The sequence below is a fragment of the Anomalospiza imberbis genome, chromosome 13, assembly GCF_031753505.1.
Source record: "Anomalospiza imberbis isolate Cuckoo-Finch-1a 21T00152 chromosome 13, ASM3175350v1, whole genome shotgun sequence".
NCBI lineage: Eukaryota > Metazoa > Chordata > Aves > Passeriformes > Viduidae > Anomalospiza > Anomalospiza imberbis.
Genome location: NC_089693.1, coordinates 10,517,335 through 10,542,408, shown reverse-complemented (window position 1 = coordinate 10,542,408; position 25,074 = coordinate 10,517,335). Strand labels below are relative to the sequence as shown.

Genomic DNA, 25,074 nt, shown 5'->3' with positions numbered 1-25,074 from the left:
AATGTTATACACAGATTTTACAAAAGCAAAAAACTTTGCTTAAAAATTTAAATTTTACTACTATTTTAACTAAGTGGATAAATTAAAAACACCTATTGGTAAAAAAATCCTTGAGTGAAGAAGAAATTCTCACCCAAGATTCAACATCATGCTACTCATGGTACACATTAAGTTTTATGGTGTAAACACTAGGAAAAAAAAATCACTTGCTTTGACAACTGCAGAGCAAAATAATTTTCTAAGGGACGTAACTATTCCTCAGATTGAAGTTAATTTTATCCTATTTAATTATACCCTGTTACCAATTTAAATCCTGCCCTAGAACATTGAGTATACCATGCTGCCTTGCATGTATGTGATGAACATTTGTAATTTATTAGACTTTTTCATTTTTGAGGTGTTGTTAATTACTCTACATATACACTTTTCCTTCTACTGTTACAATGTCTGTGTGTGGCACTGCTTGTGTACCATCACCCACTACTCTCTGCTTTAAATTGGAATACTTGCATTTATGGAAAATTTGACCCTTTTTACTACATTTCTGAGACCTGCAAGAGAATTTTTCTGTCAGCTCTGATCTGCTACAGGAATAAAATTTGAAGTGGTCAACACTGTATTTATTTTAAAATGATGTGATGATCCCAAAATCTTAGGACACAAAAGGCATGTGGCTATACTGTGATGGGGAACAGCAGCTCTGAAGGGACTGCAATACATTCAAACATTTGGGACAGAACAGATTCCACTACCAGCAAGGTCACTGCACTTGGTCCCCACTCCATACACACAGTGTCATTTTGTATACACAGAATCTGCTCAAAAATTAGGCAAAGAGCGAGAACAATCAGTGTCTGCATCTCTATTCCCATGGAGCTGCATGGAAAATCTCTATTCTTGAAGTAGCAAAATAAAAACCAAGCATATCCCTGAGAAATGCCAAATACCCACCAACATAACTAGACAGGATTGATAATAGTTTGGCATCTTGAAGCTTAAAGTTAGTTAGCAAGACTGCTAAATGTCAGCTCTTTAGTATTTATGTTTCACTATTTCAAGGGGGGAAAAAAAGAAAAATCAACAGCACACATACCAAGGGGTTCAGACTTAGAATCTCCATATTGTCCTTCACACATGTGATGAGATCAAGTAATACCAATTTTCCTTTAAAAATAACACAAGTAAAATTCAAGTATAATGAAAGCACATCAAGAAACAAACTGTACAATTTCTGAACTGCACTGTTTATTTTGCTGCTTGAAACCTAAGTGACAGTATGCCACTATAATTATGGGGTTTCTTCTAAACCTTTACTACACTGCAGGTACAGAAATATATGGACACATTTTTGGAGAATTGACATTTTGCAAAATGCAGCAAACATTTCAATTTATACATGAGAAAAGGAAGTGTTCAAAAGGGTATGCATTTCAAGTTATTGCAGGTTATTTCTGTGAGAGAATTTCTGCAGGTAAAACATGTTTAAATTTAACCAACAGTAACGTGTCAGTGTACTTAAAATCATGACAAAAATCTTCTCTCTGGTCATTAATTGCCCCTCGACAAATTACTAGGATGTTGTGTGTTTAGGGCAAGATGTCAATACAGCATAAATCCCGTGGCATTTTGGTTTTCTTCTGGAGATTAAAGCTGTTTTTTTCTTGGGATAAATGCAGCAGCAAAACACAAACCAGCTGATCAAAAAGCACTTCTGCCATAACTCCAATAATTTCAGGGCACACCAACCGACAGTAGTTTTGCCATTCCCAGTTCTTTTAAGGTTTACATCACTGCACTGTTGCCTTAAGTACGTTTGGAGAAGCTTGGTTTCTGTTAGGCCAGCTTGCTGACTACAGCCTGGTTGAGAGAATTTAGTTGGTTGGTCCATTTATCTAACGCAGTATAACGTGCACCACCTCTCTTCTGATGGTCCAGTTCTAGGAGCTGGTTGACTTGATCAATTCGGCCATGTATAGTGCTAGGAGTAAATAAATAAAAACTATAAATTGCTAATGGACATGGAAATATGAGCTAACAATAAATCAGAGGTAAAATAAGAGGTCTTATACAAGAGAGGCACAAAGTCCATTTCAGAATTCAGCATTTTTATAATTATTGTCCTGGGCAGTACTGCCTATTAAGCTGTCATCATGACTGGAAATCAAATGAACTAATTCATTGGGCAATGCATGTTTTATCTGCTTGGCTATGACCACACACAAAGTCTGAAGCAATATGACATAAACAGTTCTTGAAAGTCAAAGAATCATGAAAAATGGAGATTTATGTGAAGAGAAGACAAACAATACAAGCCCATGTATGGATTATATTTTTGTAGCAGTTATAACAAGTTACTCTCCAGAAAAATAGGTGTTACAAATCCAGTTAAATTTTTCTAGTTAAGAGAGCAGACTACCAATCTGTCAACTTGAAAATGCACTCAAAAATATAAATAGGTGTAAGCAGCAATTACTAAGAATAACAACTTTCATAATTTCATAATAATTCATGGAATTTATTATGTAATTAAGAATTAAAGTAAGAAGATGCTAGTCAGTCTCCCTGTATAATTTTCTTGGGTCCCATCCTTCAAACATACTTTACTGCTCAGAAACCAAGCAAATCCAAAGTCAGCACCGTTACCTTTCTCTTCTAGAATCAACCAGTATTATCAAATACCCCAAAATACTGTTTTGTGGCTTCTTCTATCGTTCGATTATTTAAAAGTAATTAAAGATCTATAATCAAGAATCAGGTACATACTTATCCAATATGCACTGCACAAGCAAGCTTTCCACATCAGCTACATCTATGTTTAACTCCTGAAACAAAAAGAAAACTCATTATGCTGCTATTATGTTCTGCAACATTAAAACCCTCCAATCTTTATTTTCATATACAGAATTTTATTTAACCTCTGTTTCTTACTGTTCAAAAGTGTCAATTCAGTAATGATCTATTAAGCAAAAGATCTCCACCCAAAGGACACATGGCCAAGAATCAAGAGACCAGTAACCTCTCAGAAAAAGCTGAAGAGGCGAAAGCAAAATTTTAGAAACTCCAGAAATTAGTTCCTTTACTGACTTACTGAAAAAACAAACAGATAAAAAATATCCCATACCAAATAACAACAAAATAAACCACAACCACAAAACCCCAGGAAATAAATTAAGACAATAATTATCAGAAAGGAATGGATATGCACTCAAAACCATTTAGAGACATAATTGCATCTTCTGGCTCAAGCAAGTTCTACAAGTGTCAACTCTAGCTTCAAAAAAAGCATACAGAGTTCTAATGAAAATTTAACCATAAAAACAGGCATCTCTAATATTTCATTATGTATTTTGTAATGCTGTGAATTTTTGCTGGCAAAATTACAGACTCAAAGGAGATGGAAATAGTCATATATTACCACTGGGTTTTTATTTTATTCTTTGCAGATTAGGCAGTGAAATCAGGGATTCTGTGGTAATACTTGGTTTGTTCTACTGCCACAGTTCTGTAACTTGTACAACCCAAACGTGTGACGATAGCTTATGAACAAAAGGGGTTAAAAATTTAATTTTTAAATCCATAAAATTTATTCATAATTACATTTTTATTATACAAATTTCACTTTTTATACTTTTCCTAAGAAATGTGATTTTTCTACACCAAGTAGAATATGGTAGTTGAGTACTTTAGAAGTGTCTCGTAGTACATATTATAATAAGCAGTTGGATGACACTTGAAATTTACATTTTTGCACTGCAGAGCTGCCAGCAGTGCATCATTAGTACTTTATGGTTTAAAGTGTATTTTAGATGTTCTATTTCTGGAAGCACTGTATTTATTTAAAAGCTTTTATTCACAGTTAATCATTTACTTAAGCAAATGCAAGGCTACTGACACATACCTTAGAAATAAAAGGAATATGTATTCTTGTGTAAGGCTTAATTAATTTTATAAGCACTTGTGTTCTGATGTTTCGCAAAAGCTCTGTAAGAGAAGAAAACATAAACCCTGTAAAAACAACAGTATTGAAATAAAGCTGCAATACCACTCCATATAGAAAGATACTACCTTCAAAGATCATGGTGTTTAGTGTAATTCAATGGCTGGGGAAGCCCAGAAAATAACAAGGACCCTCCTTTTCCAGGGACCCAAGCAATATGTAACTCTGAAGGTGGACAGACAGAGCTGAAAACTATTCAAACATGGAGCAATATGTTCTCTGGTAAAAATTTTATTTATTCAAGTTAACTGGATAAATCATAGAAATCATTGCCTGGTATGTCTACCTCCTAATTTATGGCTAGAATGCTTGCCATGTACAAAAGTGAAAAGGGGTATTCTTAAAGCTATGCAATTTAAAATGTCTGCATTTAACTTCATGGGGGATATTCACATTTAAAGTTAAAAGTCAGGGCCTAATGGTGTAATTACAATGAGGAACTGAAGTTGCATAAAATGGTTTGCATGGAGAGACTCATTTTGCTTAGATAAAATAGTGCAGTCATTGTTGTATAGATTTTTGCCTTATTAAAGACAGTTGGGATAAAATGAAAGCATAAATTATAATTATAAATTAACAGAGAAAAAAAGCCTAGGTACATTTTTACCTGTTTAAAGAAGAGCTGTTTATATAATAATATACCACGGAACACCAGATTATGTGTCTCAATAAACTATGGAGATTAAAATGAGGCAAGGTATGTAAACATAACCCTGAACATGTTGTGTATCACTACAGAGCGAACATGGTGAGACATCAGTGGCATATAAGGAGTGACACTCAATTCCCTTCAATGCCTTGATTCAGCTTCCTCCTCTTGCTCTTCAGTTCTGTCACACCTTCCTCCAGGAGCTCTAATCCAACTCTCATCTTACTGAGCCTCCCTCCAAGACTTTGCAGCTCACCAGCAGTCCACATGGAACAGCAGCAGTGGGTTATATTTAGTTTCCCCTGCTGTTTGCCCTCTTTTACAAACAAGTATAAGAAAACCAGGTCTCTGGATTTAACTCTTTTCTTTCATGTAACTACCCAGCTAAATGATCTTGCACTGCCACAGTCAGACCCACTCTTGAAAACAATAGCTGAAGAACTGAGCACTGTATTCAAGTAAAGAGACTCTTCAATTCTCAGATACAAGAAAAATGGATGAGGTAACTTTATTTTGTCACATTAATGGAGCAGAAAGGCATGTGTTAATGTGCTCTCATTCTATTAAGTAGAGGTACTATAACTCCCAACTATTGTTTACAAGATATAAATGAAAAGTATGGATATTTTCACATATTATATCACTACATATTTATTAGTGCAACCTTCATTATATTGTCTATGTATTTTGTCTGTAATCTCAAGCAGTAAATTAACTTTGTAAACTAGCAAACATCAAACTGGATGAGACTGATACAAACCATCTTTACAGGTGAGGGTTGCTATCATTTCACTATTCCAAAAGCAACACTCAAAATATTCAAGTGTCTAAACACCACCATAGATATCTTACAATATCCACTCTTCTAGAACTTTCTCCATCAATTTTGCATATCTTTGCAGTCGTGCCACATGCCTGGATGCAAGTTAGCCCTGACCAACTTCTAAATAACTTGTAAAGGAATAATCCACAACTAATTACAAGGAACTCTTAAAGAAAAATAAACCAAGGTGGGGGGGAAGAAAAAAAAGGAGCTTAGTAATTTGTGAAAACAAAAATTATTATAATAGCCTTTAAAATACCTTCAATGTGCTCCCTTATGAAGGGATCGTCCATGATGTTGCTGTGATTTGTTTTCAGAATCTTCTCAAATTCAGTGATGTCATTATTCTGATAGGCACTTCAGAAAAAAACCAAGGGATTGAATTATTAATTTTAAAAGTAAAACAGACTCATGAGATTATGTTCCACAATTTCTAAAAAAATATGTATTAAGCACTGGTGGAAAATATTTATATTCAGAACCTTTATAAGCAGAAGCTCGATCTGAAGATGAAATGCAACAGAAATTACCTTTCTCCTATTTCAATTTTAGCAGCATTTGCTGAAGTTTAGTATGAACATTTAGCTGTTCCACAAGTGCACTCTAGTTTCAAAACTTTTGTACTTTATAAGCTATTCTTAAATACCTGTTTTGAAAAGTATTACATGAATTTTGGCTTCATGAAGTCATACTTAATGGAACAAATAAGAGCTAAAAAGAGTCTACAAGGCTGTTGCTGTCTCTACAACGTCCAGCTTAAGCTGAATGCTAAAATTACTGAAAGATGAAAGAAATACAGACTTGCAGGATTATTCATCAGGAATTTTAGTATAATGTTACTTTTTAGATTTTTATTTATATCTTATTTTTGTATATATCCTTTCACAAGTCAAGCCTGTCATCTGAGAAAGCATTGCAAAAAGAAGGTGCCACCAGAGCATCATTTACAGGTCAAGAGCTGCAACCTCTGAAGAAATGCCTATTTCTTGAAAAACTTTCTTTCAAAACAAAACTTTCAACTTCTGTTTAATACCAACATCAAACATTTTAATAACAACATCTATTTGTCCTTCATATTCTGTACATTTTAAGATTGTTTTGAAACTGGTCAAAAAAGAAATTCGTCTGTTATTAAAATGGCCAAGAATAACACCTGTTAAGTTAAAGGCAGAACTTGAGCAGCTTATAAATAGCTATGTGAGTGGCATGGACTGTATCACATGAAACCACTAAATTTTACTTAATAATAAAAGGAATTTCAGTTCAGTATATTTTATTGTTTATTTCACAAGTCTCTTTTTATCATATGTAAAAGCATGCAAGTTCCCACTGTAGAGTATAGGAAGGATTAAAAACATAATTGTAATCTTTGAAATTAATTGTATCTTTGCATATTTCTTATCAGTACTGCTTTAACTGCATTATTAATTTTAAAGGAGTTATCCTCAAATGTCAAGGTAAAAGATATAAATTAGAAATATGAGTAAAATCAGATTGGGTAAGGCCATCTGGAGTTCCTTCTGCCTCAAATTCACATGAAACTATGACAGTGAATTAGAAAAAGCACATCAAAAGTGGAATGAGTTACTGGAAATAGTCCCTTAATAAAATGCCAAATAATTTATTCAATCACCATGTCAATAATGGATGAATATCCTCACTTTCAGGAACAATTTGCATGTATACAATGGTAAAGCACAACAGCAGTATCACAGCAGTTTGTTCCAACACAGCATCAACTGTTTCAAGAAGTGAGTAGACATTACTTCTTTTGTAGGGAAACGATGGGAAAGGAGCAGAGGCAGGCCAGAGAGGATACAGTAGGTGAGCTTCAAAACCCAGTGTACAAAACCTGCCTCAGTTCATTGACCTAATGACCTTCACACACTAGAAATTCTCACAGTTGTCTGTCAGGTAGAGGTGATGAGATGCCTAAGAGGTAATGAGGCTTTATTTTGATTTTCACTTGCATGAAGGATACAGGAGATCATTGAGAGTTAAGTTTCTTATTCCTAACTTAGGAAATCATGACATATCCATGCAGCTAATTATTCTACTGGCTTTGGTATGATATGTCACTCAACTCAGTTTTTCTTATGTTATCAGGAAGAGCCTAAAAAGACCAGTAGCAGTACAAGATGGGACAACTTTATTTAAGAGGAGAAATGAGGTTTTTGTCACGCCATAAAGTGACAAAAGTACACAGCTTTGATACTCCTACATAGTGTGGAATCTGTACTATGGTCTCTCATAGTAAGTTTCTAAAGAAAAACAATCCTCAAATATTTGCTCAATATTTATGAGTAACTGTGTTAACTGTGCAGAGAAAAGCCATTTCTAAAAATGTCCCCTTTCTGGTTTTCTTTTTATCATTTTTGTTCTCTTCTCCAGAAAAATGAAAATCTTACCTTACTAAATTCGTCATTGCTAGAATCTCTGGATCATTTTTGTATGGTTTAGCCTACACAGAACAGAAAGCATAATATGCAAATTCAGATTTTTTTTCCCATTTCCATCCTTTGGGTAATTTCTCTATATATTCAGAAAAGGGTGAGGGGATGGGGGGGTGGGCGTGTGTGTGAAGGAAAAAGAAAAAAATACCTCCTGAGAATCAAATGGATTTATTCCAGACTTCATGAGCATGTTTGCTAAGACCAAATATTTTAAGCAAGTGGTTCTTCTGGGGCTCCCTGATTCATCATAATTCTTGAATGCTTCAAAAAAATCAGTATGTGCCTTTTCAAACTCTCCTTCTCTTAAGTGCATTTTGCCTCCACATTCTGAAAAGAAAACAAAGATGAAAAGGAACACTGTGTGCTTGTTGCTGACTACAATAATTGTACTCAAGTTCCACGCTATTTCTAAATAGATTACTGAAACATTTTCAGAAGTGATTTGGTTCTCTGAAATCACTAGGAAAAAAAAGCATTAGGGCCTTAACATACAGCACTGCCATTTGAACAAACCCATTCCAAAGAAGAAAAAACAAAACCCAACCTACACCACAGAACTTAAAGAACACTAATCCTCACAGCCAATAATTATGTTAAAATACTGCAAAAACTGAGATAAATTCTATCTCCATTTCAATGGCAACAGACTTTGCATATTTGTGCGATTTTCTCTATCTGTTGAGCAAACCCACACAGAAAAAGTATATCCTTTTATTTCTGAAGTACCCACTGCTGCCTGTCTGTGCAGTATCTACACCAGGGAAAGGAGGAAGGCATAACAGTGCTGTGAAGAAAGTTGGGTTTTTTTCAAGACACATGGCTTGTTTCCACTACAATTCATTATTGCAGATAATAAATAGTATTTTCAAACACATCTTAAAGCCCTTTGGTTCCTGCTGAGTTTTAGTGAGCTGAGACATAAATTTATAAAAGGGGATTGCAGGAACAGCAGTCCCTTCTGCCAGCAGTCCTGTCAGGTCTTTGTTTTTATGCCCTGCAGATGCCTTTGCATTCATCTTTTGCTGCCTGCCATAGTGTCAAACAGCAAGTTTCTCTTCTCTTCTCTTCTCTTCTTTTTCTACTGCTTCTCTCCTAACAGTTATTTAGCCAACTGTCCTGCCCTCCTGACCAGTGCCTCTGGTACCTGGGTACCAAAACTCCAGAGCTGAAGTCCTGCAAGAAGAAAATGATGACACTGAATCTACAGAAGCCTCTGTCTTTATAGGTGGAACTGGAAAAAAACCACTGGTTATCAGATTTTCATGGATCAAATCTCTGCAACAGAAGACAAATGAAAAATTCAAGATGAACTTGCCTCTGATAACTCCCATGATCAGTGGATGAGGAATGGCTGACTTGATGTGCAATGACTGTTCATATAGTGCTTTAAGTTTTTTGTTATTTTTCTGTGCTGTATACATTTGAATTTCCAAAGCATAGATTTCCAATAGTTGAGTACCTTTTTTTAGATCATCTTCCCCATCATCAGTCTAGGACAGATTAAGTAATAAATACTGTGAAATTTTAAGAGAACAGTAATTTCAGTTTTTTACTAGTAAAACACTGATAACCAAATACTCTCAGTAATTTCCTGTCAAAAATAAGAATATTCCTGAAACGCTGAAATTCTGATGTAACTACTACTAGAAAATGTAGTACTCAAAACTTACCACAGGCTACATTTTGAAGGCCTTTATTTAAAACATCAGTATTTTCTGTTAAATGTTTTTCAAAAATCTTTAACCTTAATTCTTTTCCACACTCTTAGTATATAAATACAATGACTGACACAAACGCGCATATATAGGTGACACATATGACTCTTCTGCTGCCTCTACCAACCATTTCCCAGATATTTGTAACCTATTTCCATACTGAAGGAGGAAAAGCATCAGAAACAAGCACAGCAGACTGCATGGCTAATTTATTTTTTCCCCTTCCAGATGGGAAAGTAACAACTGCACTTTCAGATTTGAATAAAGCTCACTTGGAATCTTTGTTATATTTTAAAATGAATGTCCATGCATTATAGATTATTGATATGTGCTTTTCATCCTTGCACCTGAAGAGAAACCCAATCAGCAGTTGTGAAGAATTTTTAAAAAATCATCTTTAAGGAAGGAATAAAGCACTTAGTATTTTTTGTTCATGTTATCAAGCAGCTAACAAATAAAATCAGGCACAGTATTTCTTCTCTTTTACTAAAGCTCAGCAAAATGCCTCAAAGGCCAACAACAGATACATTAAAAAAAAAAAAAGCATCAATGTTGTTTACTAAGCCACAGTGATTTAGAATATAAAGGTACCTGGCATGACTGATGCAGCTGACGCAAAATCTTTTGTAATTTTCCATATTCTTCTCGTTCTAAATATAATTTGCCAAGCTGTAATGAAAAGAAAGTTAAAGTACTGAGGTCTATTAAAATTTCACAATTATAATTTATAAGAATTAACTGAAGGTGTCAAAGAAAAGCAAAAAATAGGAAGTTATATATTTTACCTTTGTGTTTGTCTTAAACCACAATCTATCATTCTTAGCATCTTTCAGAGCTTCAAGTGTTGTTTCATAGAATTCCTGAAGCAAATCCATCTGACATAAAAAATCAGAATTCTATAATTGTAAACAGCAAATTTGTACCTGTTAATAAAGTCAATCTGAACAAACTAAAAGTGCATGCTTGAACTTCAAAAATAAGAAAGGTATCTGCATCTTACTTAATGTTTGCATTTAAACTGCAAACAGCTTCTAAAATAACCAAACTAACTACATTACCTTTTCTTATATGAAACAGATATAATTAAAAAATATTCACATTTTAAGATTTGTACCCAGCTGTGAAAAATGAAAGCCACCTTATAAAACCCATCTTATACAACCAAGGAACAGAACTCTGATGTTTAGTAACAAACACAGGCAATATTGTTCCCACTTAAAAGAATAAAAATAATTTACATATCAAAAAGAAAATATGCTTTACAAAAAAGAAGAATGTGGCAAAAGGAAAAGATGCCGCCTTCTTTCTGGAGTAGCACCGCTGAGTGGAAGAAAGCTCTTGAGTGCATCAAACCGTTTCTTTGCATAAAACCAAAAAAAAACCCCATCTGAAATGGAAATTAAAGTGCTGAGTGTTACCTTTTACAAGGGCTCTACAAAGAATGCATTAGTATTGTTCATGGCCACTGTTCCTTTGGGGGTAACAAATCTGTGACTATATATCAAGTTAAGATTTCCAGAGTGTCCCTCCAGGTCTGGCTCAACTACAAACCAGAGACACTGACCTCTGCCAAGAAGGGACAGTCTAAGACAATCCTTTAGACCTTAAGAGTAACCCAGCATTCAACTTCCACTTCTAAGAGTGGCAGGACTGTGATAATAACCAAGGACTCAGCACTAAAGACCAATGATCCTCCATATGAAGATGCTACTTTCAGGCAGGCAGCGAGGGGAGCCTCCTACTCTTTGTAAAGCTTCTACAACAACACAAAACAAAAGGAGCTGGGCTGTGTATCTAAGGACATGTACCTCACTAGCACAGTGCACAGGCAGTATTTCACACCAACACTTCACTGTTCTTCCCCCAGAATAAAAAACCCCATATTATTTAATTAAAAATTGTATCTGAGAGGGTACTTATATTGTGTAGCTATGCTAAAAAAAAGTTCTTATTTATTAACATAGAAATTCCAGGTAAATGTTGCCAAAAAAGGACAAGTTTATGAAGATTTATCTGTGTTAATAGAATCCACTACATGTGGGAAATATATTTTTACATATGACAGCAAATGAATACTCAAAATTCCTCTGTTAAGATCAAAAAAGCCCAAACCAAACATAAAAAATGTCCACAGTTAAAAATGCAAAACTGAAAACTATGAAGATGAGAGAAATGATGATCCAACCTGCTTGGAAGTAGAGATATAATCAAGAATAGAATTGATGGATTTTTCAGAGTAATTCCTTGTAACTGCACTCCGTATGTAGGTCAATAGCTGTTTATACCTATTCATCATTTCAGGAAAGTTAGTCTAAAAGAAAAACAAAATCACATTATAATTTTTGCTTTAATTGCTGAAACTGAGATATCTTGCAAGTTTACATACAGAAAAAAAAAGCATAAAGAAAGACAATGCAGCAATAGTTGCTATTAAAACTTTCATATCACCACTTTATTCATAACCTGCAGAATCAGAAATAACCTCAGGACTGCATAGAATACATATTTAAAATATTCATCGCAATGAAAAAAACAGAGCTGGCCATACAACTCTTTGGAATGGTTGCATACATAGCATGTTGATTTTTCACTGTTTTGTCCTGGTGCAGTACACAGAGAAACATGACCACTTTCAGAGGTGTGACACCTCAGCACAGCAAGGACTGAGCCTCACACTTCCATGGAGTACCAGCTGACTACAGCAGTTATTTTGCATCCATTTTGCCTCTGACTTGCAAACACTACATCATTTCCCTACCATATCTGTAAGTAGCCATTAAAGGCTGCAAAAGGCAAGTTCTGGTAGAATTAGCTGTCCTAGCCATAAATTAGAATACTAACTTAAGATCTCTCATTAAATACATATTTATGCTATTTACTCCCAAGTGATAGCTGTAATTCCTACCAATTTAAAGTTTATTTTAATCATCTGTTTCAGAGCTTTGAATCCCCATTCTCCCTTTTCACCTTCGAGTTCCAAAACCTGAAAAAGAAGAATTTTTAAAACAACAGTTATAAAAACTTTATTCAAACTTGAATTGTTTCAAATACACATATCCCATACATGCCCTTTCCCCCCACTTTGCTCCTTACAAAGTAATGTTTGACTCTGCCTTGTTCTTCAGTTTTATTCTTTCCTGGTATTTTGAAAAAGTGAGAGTGTATCTCCTCAGTTTTCACAACTTAGCTGACGTAGGGAGGGTGAACATGATTGTTGTTGTTGTTGTTGTCTAACAGCAAACACTTTAATGCCAAACACTAAATTTTAACACCACTCCATAAACACATAAGCAAAAATAGTTGTAACACCTCCTGCAAAACTGAGTCAACTAAATTTTGACCAAATTAAGTTAAAAAGCTCTTCTGAATTACTACGGTTCCTTCACAAAGGAGAAACAACTCTAGGTTTTAATGCAACATAGTTAAAGAAATGTTCTGTGAGTAAAAACTTCAGAAAGTTTTTTTTTAAGTCATGTATATAATTTTGTTATACACTATAAATGAGCAAAGACATGCAAAAACCTATTTTTTATTTAAAAAGTTGCATCTAACATACTGCTGTCTCATAGCAGTGTGCAAACATTAAAAATTTAAAACTGAGATGAAGAAAAGAAACCGTGTTAGTTAGTATTTATACATTTAAAGCTTTGGAATCAGATAGCAAAGCAAATAGAATGTTACGTAAGACACTGGGGAAAACACCATTTCATTTAAAAACCCAAATGGATCTGTGTCTATTGTTGATGCATGAAAACACATTTAGAACTGTTTAATTAACTTAGTAAATCCTGAAGAGAAAAAGTCAGATCAGTGATAAGACTATACCGTGTCCTATTTATTATCCCTAAGAATGCTCCTGAAAGGCAGTCAGCCAGGAGTTTAAGATACTCAATAATAAACTTAGCACATTAGTTATTTAAAAGATAAATCCTACTCTTAAAATTTCAGAAAATAACTCAAATGGTACCAAATATTTTAAATGTGTATTAATATAAAAAGAAGAGATAGAATATAAAGACAGATAACCTTTTGAAAACTGCTTAATGCTGCTTTGGGGTCATCTTCCTTCAAAGCTTTGGAATTGTAGTATTGATTTTCCAGATCCACATTTGGTTCAGAATTGCTGTCCTCAGAATATTCCTACATTTTAAGAAAAAAAATATAATCAGAGAAAAAAAAGTTCAGAACATGTGATAATCTGCTGAAAAATAGTAAATAGTAAGACATATTACTCCAGCTGGCATGGAATGCTTGTGAATTAACAGGCAGTGTTTGGTTTTAGAGCACATAACAGGCATGGACCCATATAATGATTTTCCCTCTCACCCACTGCTAGGCCAGACTCACTCCACCAACATTTGCCTGTCAGCAGGTTTCTTTCTGGATTAATGAACTCATAGCTCCACCAACTTCACCTTTGTGACAAGTACAGATTGTGTTACTGAAATTCTGCTAATGCTGGAGCTTAAGCACAGAGGCCCAAGAGCAGATCTCGTTCCTGGGAGGGGAGAGAACACGCTGCCCACTGCTCCTCCTGAAGGCACTCTATGGTTCAGCCTTTGCTAGCCACAGAAAAGGCTCTGGCTGAGCTGTCACACAGTAATGATTCTGCTATGGAGGGTATCAAATGCTTCCATGAATCCCTCTATAATCTGCCTTCCTATGCCGTAACGATTCATCCTTGTCTAAGGAAATTAAAAGAAAGGATAATGACCATAACACCAGCTGCTTCTGCCCTGAGAAGCAGGAGATGATTGAGAAAATGCTAAAAATGCTGCCAAAGATGGTGAGGTGCAGCATAGGCACAATAATTTGATCAAATAATTATCTATTATGTACACTAGTGCCAAAGAAACTGAAGTATTTACGTCTAACAATTGCTACTTAATTTTTTAAGAAGTACTCTGAGACTTCTTCTGATGAAAAATCCCTGCATATTTTATCTTCTTCTGCTAAAGGACAATGCTGCATGTCCAAATTACAAAACACTAATAAAGCTCAAATAATAATTTCATTTGATGTTCACACGATTCAAAACCACTTCACACCTCTGCATTTTCAAGCTAACTTCTCTCAACAGGATTTTGGCTATTAGGAGATGAACTGTTTTAACAGAATCTGTTTAAATCTCTAAGTTACTGCTGTCAGAGCAACCTTCCCTTGCACCAACATAAGCAATGCACAGTCAGGTCCCCTCCTTTAGGGTGGATTTTACTCTTGCTGTACTTTGTCAGGCACATTTACTCTTTTGTTCATTTGTATATTCCTACTATTAATGGACTCCTCCAAAACCATAGCAAGGAATGAAAAAATGAGACAAAAGAAAAGTTTTTAATTAGCTCTCTCCTCTCTGCACTGCAAGCAATCTCTCAAAGTTTTAAGTTTGCTGAAGTTCTAAAGCAAAAATTAATTATGGGAGCCCACAGTCAAACCAAGTTTTAATAAACATCATACTTGAGATGTTTGTCCTTCTACCTTTTAATGTTTCTATTTGTAACATGTAGGCAAATTACCCAGGCATGTATTTATTTTCACCCAACAAAGTACTATCATTAGTGAGAATGAATGGACTGAAAAGTCTTGTGAATTCCACAAACCTGTTTTCTGAATTCCCACAGAACTATAAAAATGTGATACTGAAAACAGCAAAGAAAACAGGAAGCAAGTGTCTTATTTAATTGGGCAGGCTCTCATTTTGGTTGGCTTGTTTTTGTAAACTCCTTATCCTCCTGATCCAACTCCAGTGGAGCAGCTATGGGTACATACACCCGATGTCAACAGCTGTATCAGGCACCTTATATATACAGGCTGCCAAAACTTAAACAACAAAGCATTTAAGATATGCATAATCAGCTGATGTCTTGTTTATGCTTAACTTGGACAATGGGGAATATCTTTGGCAGAAGTGTCTATTTGCAAAGATAAAAGGAAAGCAAACTAAATTAATTCCTTTTAGGAGACAATGTGCTCCGTTAGCCTCAAGCCAGAAACATCTGAACTTTCATCTTAGCTCTGGCAATGATTCTGGATGTGGATTCATGCAGGAAGCCTTGTTTCAGATAATTTCACTCAATGCTACTTAAATATCCCATAAAGATAATTTCATAATATTAATACATAATAAAGAAGTGTTAAGTCTATTGATATTTTTCCCCCAGTGTAAATGCACTGAAATGCATCAAAGGTACTGGTTTATGTTTTCACAGTTGTATTTTTTCTTCACTTCATGCCTATATGCCTCACATCAGACTTAGGATGATGATATGGACTCAAAGCTGTAATGGAGATAAGGCTTTCCTACTTCCAGAAAATGTAAAGTGGTTTATTTTAAAAAAAGACATATTTGACTTAATGGCTGTGAAAACTTTGAAACCTCAAACTAAGTATGAGCTGATGCCATTAATCTTTAGACAATGTTAAAAAAAAAATCAGCCATGTAGATACTAAATCTTATTTCAAGCACTGATGCTAATTATGCCAGCGCTGATATTCAGAAGGACAAGCACTCTGTCTTCTTTTGATGCAGAGATGGCTTAGTGCAGTAGGATACAAATGTGAGAACATTAAGCTTCTGTCAAAAGCAAAAAAGGAGGAAAGTATAAAGCTGTGTCCTCAAAGTTCCAATTAAGAAAAAGATGAATTTCCTTCTCAGTTCTGAAAACAGAAAAGTTCTTTTAACAATAAATTCAGATAGCAAGAGCCTAGCCTTTCCTCACCCTCATCTTCATCACCCCTGGCTTCTGCCAGAACAACTCCCCCAGCTCAAAACTTCCAGGTAGGAAGTTTGCTGCAAATTAGGTAGAAATATATGGTTTTCTACATAACTCTAAAAATTTCCACTACAGCATCCAGACCTAACATTTTGCATAGTGACGAACATCCTTAATTAGAACTTTGAGATATAAAAGTAGCTGGATGATATAATTTATCTCTAGCTGATGTAAAAAAGTAAAAGGCCTAGGAATTTTTAAAACTAAAGTCCTGTTGATATTTTTCAAACGGGCATCAACATTATAAGTACAAATGAAAAAAAGAGCAGTCTGAATACACAGAATTGCTCTTTGAAACCCCTTGAATTCTTCCTTCCTCTGAGGATCATCAAAACCAAAAAATGGGGTTTTTATCATCACTCAAGAAATCAGAAAGCCCTGGTAAGAGTTTGAAAAGATGCAGTTAAATAAGTTAGGATATTATTTAAGCATTGCTATGTTGAAAATCTGAATGTTCTAAATGTAATCAGTTATATTCAATCCTAAGCCATCCCACTGCTTTTTGGAGGAAGAGAAATTACTACACTAGCTCAATTGTAACAGAGATAAAAACTCTGATGGACTTTACTCTGTCTGGAACATTGTTCTTTCAAATAGTTTTAATAAAAGTTAAATTAGTATCAAGAAACCAATTTAATTAAAAAGTCTTGATTATGTCACATATTGAGTTTTCACAGAATTTTATCTAGTAAACAGCTTTAAAACACTGAGCCTCAGCTTCTAAAATGAGCACACACAGCAGTCAATTCACCCGAGTCAGCTTTAGTCATCCTTTTTAGCGCACGGATCCATTTGCAGTTTGTCCAGCAGCAAAGGCACACTAACAGCATCCAGCACTCCCAGCTCCTCCCCAGCCACGGCTGCTCCTAGCCTGCCCTTCCCCATCCCTGCAGCAGGCCAGTGACTTGGGCTGTTTGGCTCCTAGCTGGTTTGGGAGAAGTGTGGCAGGAGCCTTGTCAATGTGGCCTCCAGAGATTACAGGTCCTGAAGCACAGCCCCTGTGCTCAAGGCCAGAATGAGGGACAGGGACATGGAGACTGTAATAGTGTATCAGTGACATTTAAATGTAGATGTGTGGCATTCTATCTATTAGCGGTACACTGACCTATAAAGTTCTACATGAACAAAAACAAAGATACAAATATTTTGTGAAAACTACTGTTGTCACCAATTTTGTGGTCTCCTCTCTTGCCTGAAGCACTTCCCTAACTTCTACATCAAAACTGGAGTGATTACCTAAACTTGTGCTCCTCTGTCTATCATTCACCACCACTACAGGAACTGAATCCCTACTTTGCAAACCTTTTTTTAAAAAAGGAGTAGGGGGAAAGTAGGTAAATACAGGCAACTTTCCAGAAAAAAAGACAATACAAAGAGTTCTATTTCTGTAAAAAATTGTCTTTCAAGGACATTGTTGAAATACTTATTACTGTCAATTGTCAATTGCTGGTGATTTTACCAAATTTCATCCATTTGGCTGACTCAAACAATTAATTTTTTTATGAAATGCAATTGTTTCTGAGAAGTCTGGTACAAATTTGATTTTACTTCAGCTTACTTTGTTTCATAACATGGCATTAGCAGATCTACTAAGCATAACTTTCTTTGCATTTGCTCTTCCTCACCTGCAGGCACCAGGAAAAGCAGCAACTACCAGACTCTATGCGCATTTGCCAGTTGGTATCCAGTCACATGAATATAAAGAAAGCAATCAGACTGGAATGCAAAAGAGCAAAGAGGAAAAAAAACAGAGGCAAACCCTGAGAGTAAAAACAAGAGTGGGATTTGTGTAAGCAGCCTGCAACCACTCAGCCGTGCACTGGGAGTCCTGGTTTCTTTTCCACATTCCAGGTCTCTCTTCTGCTGCTACTCCCTAGCTCTGCAAGTCATCCAGTGCCTGCTGGCTCACACCAGGGCTGACACCAGGAATAGAAGTCTGTGAAACCAGCGATTTGCAATGGCGTCAGAAGAGTTCCATGAAAGACAGTGCTCTGCCTTTGTTTTATTTTTTTTTCAGTTGGAAGATGCACAGAAATGAGACAGGAGACTGAAGAAAGAAAAACCTGATATTACGACATGTAAGAGTACAGCAAAAAAGTGCCTTTTCTTTCTACCTCTGTTGTGCAGCTCTCCTGTAGTTACGTGCATCCTTTTCTGAAAGTCCAGTTTTCAGCATAACTTATGTCTGTTTAACACCCAACTGCATATCAGATCCTAGAGAGCACCGTTCTAAACACAGCCCTAATAACTGTCAGAAGAAGCCAACAAAAACCAGAACTTGCCGACACTTGTCAGTGTTTAGATAGAAAAAATTTACTGACTAATTATTCTCAGGCTTTTTACCTCAATACTTCCTTCTGAGACATTATGGTAATGAGCAAAATAAACACCAAATATATTAATTCTGTGTTTGAAGACGAGTCTGAAGAGAATGCATTAAAAAATATCACAATGCATGCTGAATCCATATAAAATATGAAACAATAATTTAGAGAACAGTACATCCTGTGCCCTCTGTGAAGTGCACTTTTTTAAAAATCACATACTACTGTAATTAAACTTCACTAAGAAACAGAAGATGGCCAAGTGGATATGCTTGATTTGGTACTTCCCTAGATCTGAATACTTGTTTTTGCAGCATTACCACATTCTTGTTTGTAAAATATATATGTATTTCATAAAATGATAATAGTGAAATATGAGCAATTGGGAAGAGGAGACAACATCCAGATGAAATTTCAACTGTAGCTATTAAAATCCAGCAATAAAAGACAGAATAATGTCTCTGTTTACTGAGGAGATTGGTTATTAAGTTTGGTAAATATTAAAATTCCTTCTGCAATGGACTGTATTTCACTCGGCGGGAAAGAAAGAGAGAGCCAATTCATGTAGTTTGAAATAAGTAATAAGGCTGCCTATGTCCTAACATCATCACATCCTGAAACGGGAAAACCTCAGTAATGTGAAGGGATGCGCCCCATATTTGAGTTGAGCCAATCCTCATGAACCTGCAGCCATCTCCGCAAGGTGCAAACTGATGGCTGCTCATTGGAATTGTTACGCATCTTCCACAAGTCACTGGAACGATACAACTCCAGAAGGTAAAAAGATCAGTTGCTTGGCAAATATATTTGTCCAACCTTTGCTCAGACTAATTTTAAAGTTAAATTTCAGAACACAGTAAGATGACTCTTTAAGAACACCACAGATTCCTTATTTATTTAAAACAAAACAAATAATCCAGTAGATGTACGACAACAACTGTCAATGTGTTGTCATTGTGCCTGGAAGAATCAATTTCTGGAGGAAGACTGAGTTTAGCCTCCAAGTCAATTCTAAATATAGTCTTTTGTCCTAGACCGAAAACAAAAATGGAATTTACAATGGTCCTTCCCTCTTTGTCCTTCTCCACCCTCAAGCTGGATCTAGTAAAAATAACTTGTACTGAAATCATGTAAGGTACCTAGCAGCACCAAACTAGAAATTAAAATTGAGTGGCTTTCATAATGACCAGTAAACATTATTCTGTTCATTGAAGCATAAAGTGGAATAATTCATGTTATAATCAAAGCTGTCACAGTATATTACCAGCAAATTGTGAATCTAGGTTCATCCACCAACAAATATAAATGGAATTTCTTCCTGCTATCAAGACTCCAGTGAATAAACTCCATTTCTGTAGGAGTGGCTGAGGTCATTTACATGTAAAGCTTTGACTTTTTACCTACTGGAAAACTAAACAGAAACAATCCACTACAACCTGGATAGTCTTCAATTGTTTAACAGTGTAGTAATTACTCTAATTATATAAAATTCCATTATGAAGCTGGGAAAGATCTGGGACTTTGGAATATCTGTTCACATTTCAGTTCAAGTGTGAAACATTTCCACACGTAAGGAAATTTAACTGACTGGCTCTACATAATCAGCTGGTCAAGTGCACATTAAAGAGGAACAGCCATAATCACTTCTAATAAAAGCTGACAAAATTAATTTTTTGGGGAGTCTTCACTGCTATTGTTATGATGGCAGCTACCCTGGGAGACCTGAACCTTGTTTCACCATATTTTGACAAAATAGCTGCTTCTTTCATTGACTGTTAATGTAATCACTGCCTTTCCTCCGGTTCTTTAAAAAAGTATTCACAGCACTCACATGTGCTCTTTTACTTTCAATTCTGCACTGATATGAGTATTTATTATGTCTTGTACTCATTCTTTTGTTGCAAAGCCTCATGCAGCAGCCGTGATGCTCAACTTGAGCATCACACATCCCCTCACAGTCTTCTCTTAATTTAACTAGCTATCAACATGAAAGGAAGAAATCACGCCCTATCTTCAGGGCCCTAGACTTTTTTTCTAAAACAGTTCTGTAAAACACTACAATTACAGTCTCAAGCATTTTTGAAAACAACAGTCAATTATGGTTTGTTGGTCCCAGAATGCTGAAACTAATCTAGCTGGAATATTTTTATTCTTCAATTCTTGGGTTTTTTCCCCCATCAATTATGAACTGAAATTCAATTTTAAAAATCTGAAGCTTGGGTATTAGTTGATGCTTTACACGGGCATTACATACTGAAAAGAAAAAAACTAATGCGCTCCTAATTATTACAAGCAGTATTTTAAAATTTTTGAAAGGTCTGGGCTAAGGGTAATTAATGAGAATGAAAATTAATGAGAATGAAATCTGCCACAAGCAAGGTGTTTCAGGTGTTTATTCATATCTGTATAGATTGAAAAATGCAATTCCAATGGTTTCCCTACATGCCCAGTTCTCATGTTATGGAAGGACATGGAACATGAATTCTGTTGTCTTTAATATTCCTCTGATTTTATTGCATGTAAAAAACCACCACAGTATTTCAAATCAGAACACAAATTTCAGTGTTAATAAAAATTAATGGAAATTAATTTTGGAACAAAATGTTTTTAATGGTCTCTGTGTATTTCCTTCAGTAACCCTGTCTCTACAGTATGTGAATTCATAGACTGAAAGGGGAACACAAACAGTTTTTGGAATAGTGACTCGAGCAGCTCATAGGGTTTTGATGACAATGCCTATCAAACAAGCACTCTTACATGAATGGAAAAAACCCTCAAAACCAAAAGCAGATGCTTTTATTCTGTATCTAATGTCATCCAACTATTCTAAGCAGTTCCTAACAAAAACTGCCCAGAAACTATTCCAAATAAAATCAGGTAAACATTTTAAGTGTATTCATAAGTAGCAATGACTATCAAATAATGTGTCAGAAAGCAAGTCTTCCAGAAGCAAGTGTCTGGAGTTTTTCAGTGAAACTGCAACAATGTTAGTACAGGTTTAGCTGATATTAATTAAACATACTCTCAAGCTTCTACCACACACAGGTCTTTTAAAAAAGTGTCTAGTTCTAAAAAAACCAAAGTTCAATAAAGAAAAGAAAAACAAAAAAACCAAAAAAACAAAACAAGCAAACCTCAAGCTCCAATATAACGTAAGGGCAATATATTTATAATTAATCAGACAAGCAGCAATTTTTTAACTTTAAAAGCTTAGGACAAAACTTAATGTTAACATTTAACTAAATGCAACATGAAAAACCCCAAATCTTACAAATAAAGACAAAAAGGGAGTGGTAGAAAGGTTACAAAGACAAAAAGTTAGAAATAAGTGCACCCTTCGGCGCGTTGGATCAGAAACCGGCCGTGAGGCCATTTCTCCTCGCTCCCCTTTCTCTTCCCCCTACTTTTTCCTCAGTTTGTTGCTCACACAAGCACATGAACGGTATCTGCCCCCAAGGGCCTTTCGCAGTCGCGGGCGGGGAGAAGGGCGGGCAACTTTATCACTTCACTTCGTGCCCGACACTTGGGCCGGGGCAGGAGAGAGGGAAGGAGGCAGCGCGCCGGAGTCCTCCCCTCAGCGTGAGCCCTGCGGGGGACACCGGGGCCAGCCTGGGGCCGGGGCACCAGCCCGGGCCTATCCACCTGCGCGCCCGGAGCTGGCCTGCTCCTCCGCGGAGAGGCGGCCGAACGGCCGCTCCGACAGCAGCACCCGCCCCTCGCAGCCCCTGCCCGCATCCTCCTCCCCGGGAGGGAAACTCATCCTGGACGTCCGCGCTCCCTGCCGGGGCAGCACCCGGCGGGGCGGCCGCTGCGGCGGGTGCGCCGCACCGGCAGCGGCCCGGAGCGGCGCCGCGCCGGCGGCACCCCCGGCTGTACCGCTGAGCCCCCGCGCCGCCCCGCGCCCTACCAGATCGTAGTCCTCCTCATCATCGCACATGAAATCATCCTCCATGTCAGACATCTTGGCCGGAGGACGGGCGGGGGGCGGCGGCGGGGACGGCCCCTTCTCCCACAACCCCGCGCGGCGCTGCCCAATGTGGCTCCGCTCCGCCCGGAACCCGCTGCCGCCCGCGCCTCGCCCGCCCCCGGCCCGGGGCGCTCGGAGCCCAATCCGCGCCGCCCCGTCTCCGGCTCCCTCCCTCTGGTAGCGACCGGCCCTTGGCAACGGCGGCCAGGCGGGGCCTGGGCACTGCGCCCCGGAACCTCCGGGGCCGGCGCTGCCGCTGCCTGGAGTGCGCCGCGCTGGCGCCGGGGCCGCCTGCCGTGTGTCCGGCGTGGGCGCCGCCAGCCCGGATCCCCCACGGAGGCTGCGAGTCTGGTGACTGGCGCGTCTCTGGAAAGGTCGAGGGAAGTGATGCTGCCCCTCTACTCAGCCTTGATGAGGCCGCATTTGGAGTACTGTGTGCAGTTATGACTTTTACAGTAGAAAAGAGATACGGAACTCCTAGAGCAGGTCCAGCGGAGAGCTAGTAAGTTGGCCAAGAGTCTGGAGAGATATCTCATGAGGAAGGGCTAAGGCAGCCGGGCCTGTTCAGCCTCAAGAAGAGGCAACGGGGAGGGGCTCCTGTGTAAACCGTGGGTGTCAAGAGGATGGAATTGGGCTCTTCTTTGTGAACAAGGAAGAATGGGCGGTAACTGATGCACAGAAAGGCCAACCTGAACATGAGGAAGAACTTTACTGTGCAAGTGACCATGTACTGGAACAGATTGCCCAGAGAGGTTGTGGAGGCTCCCTGACTGGAGATATTCCAGAACTGTCTGAACACAGTCCTGGTCCATGTGCTCTGGGATGACCCTGCCTGAGCAGGCAGGTTGGACTGGATGACACACGGTCCCTTCCAACCTGACCCATTCTGTGAAAGCTGGGCCTGTTGCTGTGACCGGCATCACTGCTCAGCTCCATTTTGCTTTACTTAGTGCTGCTGAACAGTTTACCTGGGCTGTGTTCACCATAAGCAAATAATACCAGAGCAGCGGTTGTAAAGGCCTGAACTCTTCAAATCCACAGGCCTTGCAAAGCAATGGCTTTATAAAGATTTTTACATGCTAATTGCTGCTGCTGCCCTCAACAGACCAGCTCTGCTTCCCCATCTCCACAAGGCCTGGGGTTCTCACAGACACACAGATGCATCTGCAATATTTATTTGGTCATTTTATACTGCTATGGTTTCTGACAGTAGGCTTTTGGTTTGTGGTTTTTTTTCCCCCTAGAGCTACTGACAAGTCTTTTAAAAGCTGTGTTTGTATTCTGCAACTATCCTAATGGGGAAATAAATGTTCTACCTCAGAAAACTCACAAGGAAATTTGTTACTGTGCTTCCTTCAATCTGAGCGCTTAAAGCTCCCTGAATGGGATGAGGAACAGTAAGATAGACACCAAAATGTACAAAGATATACACCAAAACACTGAGTGAATACTTTTGAAATGCTCAGCTCCTTGCAAGTATCTGTAGCCATTAATCCAAGGGTTACAGGAGCCACGAGGCTGCCTGTTGGAGGGGAGCTGGAGGAAGCACACACCACAAAAAGCACGGGGACGGAGACACGCATCCCTCCACGCCATGAGAGATGCGACTGTCCATTTATTATTTTCATTGCACGTACATTTTCCAGGAGCATGGGCAGGAATACCGGAAAACCCCAAACATTTACTTCGCACGTGGCAGCAGCTTCCCTGTCCCCCCCGAGCTGCGGCGGGCGCGGGCCCGAGGGCAGAGCGGCTCCACGGCCGAGCCCAGGGCCGAGCACCGCCGGCGGGGCGGGACGGGGCCGGGCCGCCGGCGCTGCCGCCCGGAAGGACGCGGCGTTCGCCTGCCCCGTGACCGCGCTCCCGCCGGAGCCGCCTCTCGTGGGCCCGCGGCGGAGCCGCCATGGCGGGGGACAGCCCCAGCGCCCTCCCGGTGCAGCTGGTGGAGCAGCCCAGGTGGGTGGGTCGCTCCCCGACCCCGCCGCCGCTTATCCCGGGGCGGGTGGGCGGTCTGCGGGCGCCCGGGGGAGGTGGGAGGACCGGTGGGTAAGGCCGTCCTCATGCTCCGGGCTGAGGTGCGAGGAGGTGTATACTCGTTGCGTCGTGTTTTTTCCCTGACACGACCAAAGACTGTTCGGGAAGCTCCCGCTGCCCGGGGCGCGCCGGGCTCCGGCCCCTTCTCCCACCCACAGCAGCCCGGCCCGCCCTGACGCCCCTCGCAGGGTGGCGCTGGGGCAGCAGGAGGAATCGTTCATTCAATCATTCATTCATTCATTCATTTATTCATTCATCATTTCGCCTGCATCAGTTTTGCCGCAGAGTTTTTGGGGAATACTGATTATTCCCTCGTCCTTTTTGCTGTAGAAGGCCCTGGAG

General features: G+C 38.4%; 2 protein-coding genes across 3 annotated transcripts in view; one reads left to right on the top strand and one right to left on the bottom strand.

Annotated features, from left to right (window-relative positions):
- Positions 1-1,223: 1,223 nt before the first annotated feature.
- On the bottom strand, positions 1,224-22,864 carry COPS2 (COP9 signalosome subunit 2). 2 transcript variants are annotated; one of them, XM_068203885.1, is made up of 13 exons: positions 22,639-22,864; positions 13,664-13,777; positions 12,543-12,620; positions 11,823-11,948; positions 10,423-10,533; positions 10,229-10,306; positions 9,238-9,412; positions 8,071-8,249; positions 7,878-7,930; positions 5,729-5,826; positions 3,899-3,981; positions 2,764-2,822; positions 1,224-1,978 (listed from the first exon to the last, which is right to left on the bottom strand). In XM_068203885.1, exons 1-13 carry the CDS (start codon positions 22,690-22,692, stop codon positions 1,834-1,836), a joined length of 1,353 nt encoding a protein of 450 aa, XP_068059986.1. In that variant the 5' UTR covers positions 22,693-22,864; the 3' UTR covers positions 1,224-1,833. The 2 variants fall into 2 exon arrangements, with proteins under 2 accessions (XP_068059986.1, XP_068059987.1); XM_068203886.1 differs by having other exon boundaries at positions 10,423-10,512; positions 22,639-22,859.
- Positions 22,865-24,508: 1,644 nt separating this feature from the next.
- The window catches only part of GALK2 (galactokinase 2), a 46,601-nt gene continuing 46,035 nt past the window's right edge, over positions 24,509-25,074 (top strand). The window contains exon 1 of the mRNA XM_068203883.1: positions 24,509-24,654. Coding sequence (XP_068059984.1) covers positions 24,602-24,654 — 53 coding nt within the window. The 5' untranslated portion in view covers positions 24,509-24,601. The remainder of the gene's footprint in view (positions 24,655-25,074) is intronic.

Coding starts and splice junctions, on each gene's coding strand:
- COPS2 (XM_068203885.1), bottom strand. CDS start 22,692: ATGTCTGACATGGAGGATGATTTCATGTGCGATGATGAGGAGGACTAC. Junction 11,949..12,542: donor TTAAAATAAACTTTAAATTG/GTAGGAATTACA, acceptor TTTTTCTTTTAG/ACTAACTTTCCTGAAATGAT. Junction 7,931..8,070: donor ATCCATTTGATTCTCAGGAG/GTATTTTTTTCT, acceptor TGTTCTGTGTAG/GCTAAACCATACAAAAATGA.